At 36.0% G+C, this 7,666-nt stretch overlaps 1 protein-coding gene across 1 annotated transcript in view; it reads right to left on the bottom strand.

The window, feature by feature from the left end:
• Nucleotides 1–592: 592 nt before the first annotated feature.
• The window catches only part of LOC102477836 (catenin alpha-3-like), a 139,668-nt gene continuing 132,594 nt past the window's right edge, over nucleotides 593–7,666 (bottom strand). The window contains exon 5 of the mRNA XM_006161813.1: nucleotides 593–2,779. Within this exon, the coding sequence (XP_006161875.1) occupies nucleotides 2,492–2,779 (288 nt within the window). The 3' untranslated portion in view covers nucleotides 593–2,491. The remainder of the gene's footprint in view (nucleotides 2,780–7,666) is intronic.

Here is a 7,666-nt window from a genome sequence, read left to right as displayed (position 1 = left end):
GGACTCAAACCGTGTCGACTACATGGGAGTCCAGCAACATAGCCATTACACTAACTGCTGGTCCCAGAGAATCTATAATTCTTATACATGTGGTTTTAGTTGCTAAGATTTTAAAACTAGTAGTTCACTGAGTTTTTTAAAAAATAATTTCTTGGGGAACCAGCAGTTAGCATAATGGCTATGTCGCTGGACTCCCACGTAGTTGACCGTGGTTCGTGTCCCAGACCCGGTGGCTTAAAATTCACACCGGGCGCGTGTGTGTGCGTGCTCAAGATCCCAAGAGGAGAATGGAGGTGAAGGGATTGTGGCATGACCATCCCCTCTGGGGGATGATTTCTCGCTTTCTGTCTCTATGTCTCTCTCTGTCTGGTGAGTGCACGTGCCTTGTAGCAAAATATATATATTTTTTTTTTTGGGGGGGGGGACCAGCAGTGCTGAAGTGGTTAATTATTAGATTGCAGTTTGAGTCCTGGACCCAGCAGATGGAAACTCTTGCTGATTGAGTGTGCATGCATGCCCAAGTTCCTAAGAGGAGAAGGGAATGCTGGATGGCCATCACCCCTTGGGGTGATTTCTCATTTTCTGTCTCTGTGTCTCTGTCTCTCCAGCAAGCACATATGCCCTATAGAAAAAAATCTCTCTCTCTCTAAAAAGTCATTTTCTCAACTAAATTATAAATTCACAATTCTACCTAAGAGAAGGGTGTACAATGTCACACGTTCAATGTCTATAGTAGAGCAGAAAAAGATGGTAGCATTTTTCTTCAATTCTCTAGACAGTAGAAAAATGTAGTTATCTGGATTCCCTAAATCTCTTCCTCACTACCTTATCCTTTAGGGAGTAAACTTGGTTTAGAATATTACTTTGGGTCAGTCCATTGTGCAAGATAGTGAGGAGCTTTTTGACTTCTTACAAAGTTTCTTCACTGAACCCAGATAATTCAGCAATTTGGAGAAATGAAATAATTCAGTACAATAAATGGAAGTTAACATTTCCTTCACAATTTTTAATTGCCTATTTATTAGGTCCTTCTTTTCCCATACTCTTTTCCTCAAGATATCTACAATACACATCATGCTCTAAACTTTAGGCATTCTTATGCACCACCCCCCGAACATCAGCTGATAACACATCTGTGAATTTTTTCCTCATCAGTCTAAGGTAATGTCATTGTTGGAACAAGTAATCAATGGTAATGTGTACGATGAGAAGTTATGATTATAGTATTACTATGATAAAGTAGAATAGAAAATAAATGTTAAATTTTTTGTTAATGGGAACCCTATAAGTGAGAAAAAGTCAAACCCAAACTTAATTCCTCTAAGAGTTTATGATGAGTCTACCATGAAAAGAATGTGAGAGTAAAAGAGGAGAGTGAAGCAGTGCACTAGACTCTAAGATTATTATGAAGTCCATTCTGAACTCAACTAAGGAAAAGCATAGTAGATATAAAATGACCCCAGTGACTTTTATTTAAAGGAATGTTATTAAAATCACTCTAGCTTCATCACCATTAACTCTGCTTTATAGTTCAATGGTACGAATCGCACTGTTATATTTCACTCGATGACAAAAGGTTTTTCAAACTGGCCTTCTCCTTTTAATTACAATTGAAAGCAGATACAAATATGTCTTTAGAGTCATGCAGAACTCCTTATACTTCTGTTATCATAACTCACTCCGGGACACAGTCGGGTGCCTCATTTCTTTACTAGGTGGTAACTCTTTTTCTGCATACATAATCGGATGGAACCAGCATTTAAAAATGCAGAACTTGTGGACACACAGAACAGTACAAGGTGCATATCTCACATCAAAATTCACTATGATATTTGTAGTATTAATAAATCATTTTGTTAATTATCAGGACTGACTTTCAGGGTCTAGCAAGTAGTTTTACTGCTCAAACTTGGTTAGTTTATAATGGATTTCAGCCTAGTCATTGGACGATGAATACCAATACCTGCAGAGTGGAAGTTTCTTCCTCTGGCAGGAGTCACATTTCTTCCAGATTAGGTGTCAGGTTAGAACAGATAAAGTCTGGGGATTAAACAGGAAACTACTAATAAAGCCGTCTGTTTTTATCAAAAACCAAGTCAAGTGCTCATTGTTAGTGTATTAATTCAAAATGAAAAGGATGAGTGTACTCAAACTTTTGCATATCACAGAATAGGACTTGTACTTCCTATGCTCATTTGGTAACAAATATGATATTCCCTGTGATTGGAAAAGCTGAATGATCCCTGCACTTTTCATTCATCCAACTAGCATGTATTGAGTAACTATTAGGAAATGTTCTTACAGAGATGACAGTGACAACATCCCAAATAGGCATTGCTTATGTTGGTTGGTTTAGCTTCCGATATTTTATGTTATTTGTGGGTTAAAGCCCAAAACTTAGTGAAATCACAGCACTAACCAAGCACTATATAAAGCAAAATCCTGATTAGCCAGGATGTTGTAATATAGACACCAAAGTAGAATAGTGTTTTCAGTACATTTGTCTTCCTCTGAATTCACTCATGACTTGCACTGGATGAATTTTTTTCTTTGCAGAGCCTCGTCTGACAGCCGCGTAAGTTTCCTCTGGCTTCTCTCTTTTAATCAAGGGTTTTTTTGCAGGAGCCTTCATTCTCCACATCACGACTGGGTGCCGAGGCCCAGCAGGACTCTGGATTCGGATGATCTTGGTTGAAGCAATGTAAGACATTTTCACCGTTTGCACTACAGCATTCATTAAATTTTTGGCTGCTTGGATCAGGGAAGTGACACTGTCCAACTGTAAGAAAAAAAAAAAAAAAAGCTATTATTCCACAATGCAACCAGAAATTTAAAGAGATTTAATGTTTAGGAGCTGAAAAGGGTCACTGAGTTTATTCCAGAAATGAATGAGTTAATTTTTATTTCATGTGTACATTTATTTGCACATATATAACTATCTACATCAATTATCTATTTTTTTAGAGAGATTTTTGCTATTAGGCACATGTACTCACCAGACAGACAGAGAGAGACATAGAGACAGAAAGAGAGAAATCACCTCCCAGGGGGAAATGGCCATACCGCAATCCCTTCTCCTCCATTCTCCTCTCGGGATCTTGGGCACGCACGCACATGTGCCTGGCCTGAGTTTTAAGCCACCGGGTCTGGGACACGAACCACGGTCGACTACATGGGAGTCCAGCGACATAGCCATTATGCTAACTGCTGGTTCCCAATTATCTATTTTTTGATCATTTATCTATTTATCTGATGCATAAATAGATTTACTTTCAATCTTCTAAGATAATAACTTAGATGAACTTCTTTCCTTTGATTTTCATTAAAATCATGTAAATTCTTCAGTACCCCAAATCATATAATACCATAACAGCTCAGATATTCACTGTTTTCTTTGTAATGGATCTCCTTATTTCTGGGGGTAGGGGGGAACACCAAGCCTTTTCTATCCAAAAAGACTAGTTTCAATAAAATATGTATTAGGCATAAGTAATTTTATAAGAACAACAAGTAAAAGCTCTCCCTTTCAGAGAACATAGTTTAAGAAAAATACCTAGGGCCAGCAGGTGGTATGGTGGTTAAGGGCACTGGACTTCCACATGGCCAACCACAGTTCAAGTCCTGGACTTGGTGGCTTGCTTTCTCTCTTTTCTTCTCTCTCTCTCTCTCTCTCTCTATCCCTCTCTGATCAAATTAAAAATAAATAAATAAATAAATACAGTTAAATAAAATAATTCTTTTTTAAAAAAAGGAAAACATCATGCACACATGCAGGTGTAGAAATGCACATAAATCACTCTCATTCCCTAAATAATTGCTCCTAAAATGTTTCATTTTTTTAACATAAAAGTTTTATTCTATTATTAACTTTGTTATAATGGACAGAGTCAAGATTATACAATCAAATAAAGTTGAGTTAAATTTCAGGTCTACCATTTGACAACTTTGGGAAATTGTTTAACTGCTTTGATTTTAGTTTCTTCAGTTATTAAATACGTAAATATGTTTTTTTTTTAAAGGAATAGTATTGCATGTAAAGGAACTAGTGACTGCCAAAAAATTTGTTCTTCATATAATTTCTTTTGTTTACTATAAAGACTGACAAAATTGCTTAATGATGAAGGTGGACTAATTAAATATTTTCCACTTGATTCTGTTTTGTTCTATGTATTCTGGCTTGTTCATAAAAACAATCTCAGGGAATAATGCTCTGACATTCCTAGAATCTTGCAAAATACCTTAGAGCTAAGCCAAGTTGGTTCATTTTTATAAAACCAATATCTCTTCCATTATTTTAGGCAGCTTGTCATCCACAGCCAACTCATACGGCAGGATGTGCCACTACTGTCACCTTTCTATGATGTGCGCTGTCAGGGTTGGGGCTCAAACACCGGTTCTGCAGTTACTAAAATCCATCAGCAGCTGCCTGGCCTGAGTACTCTACCTTTACTGTTCTAGGAGTCTCCTCTAAAATACAGAATAAATGAGTGAGGGAAAGTAGTAAGCTAAGGTTATGTGCCTGGGGCAGTAGGCTAGCTGTCTGCTTCCTGTGAAAAAAAATTTAATTAGCTCCATTATATGCCAAGCCTGACATCCTTTAAAAAGAAGGTAACACCAAAAAATATGTGATTGCAAAGGTGGTAATACTTGGCAACTACACATATCAAAGTTTTTACTTATTGAAGCCAGAAATGTAAATTCTATGCACATGGAAGAAATGATAAATGTTTTACAAACATTTAAACAGAATGTCATGAAGCATTTACATGTGTTTTAGTGGACATTTAGAGCTTCTGAGTTTGTACACAACTAAAAAAAGTAGACTTTGAATAGAATAACACTCTTTATTATTAAATTACATATTTCAAGCTAAAATCTGTCCTTTAATAATTAACAGTGTTAATTAAAAACCTCCTGGAACCCAGTTAGAGTCTCAAGGTGGTTTTCAATCTCACCATAGGAAAAAGTAATGAAATAATATAAATAGCATTGAAGAACTTTGGTAATTCCAACCCTCAAACAAAAATAGTGGGTTTGCTACAAGGATTCATGCAGAGATATACGCCACAAAGTATTCACCATATTTTCATGGAAGAACCTCTTGGGAACTGCCTATCATTTGGGATTTCACCAACGGTTTTGACCTCTCCAGCCTAAAACTCATACTCTTCTCTTCCTTTTGGCTCCATTATCTTGTCACCTAGAAATTATAGTTATTGTGTATCCTTTTGATTTTTCCATGTAAGTGGTATCTATAAACCCACAGACTAGGGAGAATGTTTGTGTTCAGTCTGTTTCTCAGAATGTGGAAACTGGCTTCTCTTTTTTCTTAGTGAATCAAATCCCTGCTTGTGTTAAGGTGATCTCTTATTCTGGCCTCTGACAAAAGCTTGGATTTTAAAATCCTAAATGGCTACAGTAAAATCTCCTTTGTAAGACTCAGAAAAAAAAAAAAAAGAATATATTACTCCTTTAGGAGAGCATGAAGACAAGTTTTTCAGGCAGATTGGACAATTACTGAGAGGATACCATTATTTCATGAAGAGTACTTATAAGATACTCTACAAATATCACCAAGGTCTAAGAACTATGTGCACTAAGATGCATAACTCTCAGCTATTAGCCAAATCACAGACCATATGAGCAATGGGCAAAGACAAGCCTAGCTAATGGTAGGAAACTTGTTCCCAGGCTTAAGCAATGTCTCAGGCCTACTCATATATCTGAGATGAACTAAGTCTGCAAAAAGTATTATAAATCCTTTTATTCAGGTTTACTTTCATGAAAAGGATCTTTTAGGAAAAGGATTCCATAGAATCCTCTGTGTGAAAACAAAAGCAAATTTGACTAAGGTAATGGACCACTGTGGATCTGTGTTCAACTTACTGAACAAAATTTCTTGAACTTGACAAATATAACTGCATAAGGTAAGAATGTCAATTTCTTCTCAAGGTCTGGTAGAGCAAACTAACAAGATTATTAAACTCAGGTCCACAAAGTCACTTGCCATTATAAATCACTTTTACTAACCGAATATTGTTCTGTGCAAGGTAATTTCAATTGTTTACCATAGAGGAGGCTCTTTCCCCTAAAATCTGGTAGCACTCCTTTGTAATCTAGTTGAAGTATTTTTGATGAAGGCATGAATTGGGAACAATAATGTCTTCTAAGTTCCTCCTTACTTCTACTCTCTTATGGTTGACCCTTGAACAACACCATCTATCTGCATGGTTAAAAATTCCATTATAACTTTTGCTCTCCCAAAACTTAACCATTAATAGCCTAGTGTTCACTGGAAACCTTACTGTTAACATGAACAATTGATCAACACATAACTTACATGTACTATATTCTTAAAACAAAGCAAGCTATTCAAAAAAAAATATTATGGAAAAAAAGAAAGATCATAAAAAGACATAACTTACATGTACTATATTCTTAAAACATAGCAAGTATTCAAAAGAAAATGTTATGAAAAAAAGAAAATCATAAAAAAGAGCAAATACATTTATATTATTTAAAAAATCCAAGTATAAGCTGACCTATGTATTTTAAACCTATTTTGATTCGAGATCAATTGTATATATAAATATTTGTATGCATGCACATATAAGCAGATTATCTCCTGCCCTTCCAGAAAGGAGGACAAGATTTTACATAACTTTTCAAAGAAGATTGTGACCTAAATTAAAAGTTTCTTTTCTAAATTATTTTCAATATCTACCATCTACCATAACAGGCAGGTAGCCACTGTTCTGATGCTGGAGACTTGCACTTATTCTTCTAATACCGATGTGGTTTCAGAAAAATGGAGCTTGATAGTCCATTAAAGTCATAATAAGCCGCTCATATTGTCCATTTTAAGCCACCGGGTCTGGGACACGAACCACAGTCGACTACGTGGGAATCCAGCGACATAGCCATTACGCTAACTGCTGGTTCCCAGATTTTACATAACTTTTCAAAGAAGACTGTGACCTAAACTAAAAGTTTCTTTTCTAAATTATTTTCAGTATCTACCATCTACCATAGCAGGCAGATAGCCACTGTTCTGATGCTGGAGACTTGCACTTATTCTTCTAATACCGATGTGGTTTCAGAAAAATGGAGCTTGATAGTCCATTAAAGTCATAATAAGCCGCTCATATTGTCCATGCCCAAACATAAACTTTAAGTTTTGTCTTTTTCTTTAGTATCTAGATAAATAATAAGTGATTTATGTTAAGTAAATTAACTCATGCTAATTATGAGATGTATTTTTCAAACAATTCAAATACCATCCACTTAAATATAAGGGAACTTTAAAAAAGTTTGTGGAAAAATGGAATTAGAGTAAATGTTTATTTTAGTGCACAAATCCATGCATACTATTTTCATAAATTGTATTTTCCATAGACTTTTTTTTTTGAGAGAGATTTTTGCTATAGGGATATATAGCACTGTTTCACTTGCCAGAGAAACAGAGACAGAAAGCAAGACATCACCCCCTGGGGGTGATCTCCTCCAGGCTCCTCTCAGGATTTTGGACATGCAAGCACACACACCTGGCATGAGTTTTAAGTCACCGGGTTGAGACTCAAACCCGGTCAACTACATGGGAGTCCAGTGATGTAACCATTATACCATCTACTGGTTCTGCATTCCATAGTCTTTTTTTTTTTTTTTT

The sequence above is a fragment of the Tupaia chinensis genome, unplaced genomic scaffold (genome assembly GCF_000334495.1).
Source record: "Tupaia chinensis unplaced genomic scaffold, TupChi_1.0 Scaffold139207_1, whole genome shotgun sequence".
Lineage (NCBI taxonomy): Eukaryota > Metazoa > Chordata > Mammalia > Scandentia > Tupaiidae > Tupaia > Tupaia belangeri.
The sequence above is the reverse complement of the archived record's forward strand: the minus strand, read 5'-3'. Positions and strand labels throughout refer to the sequence as shown.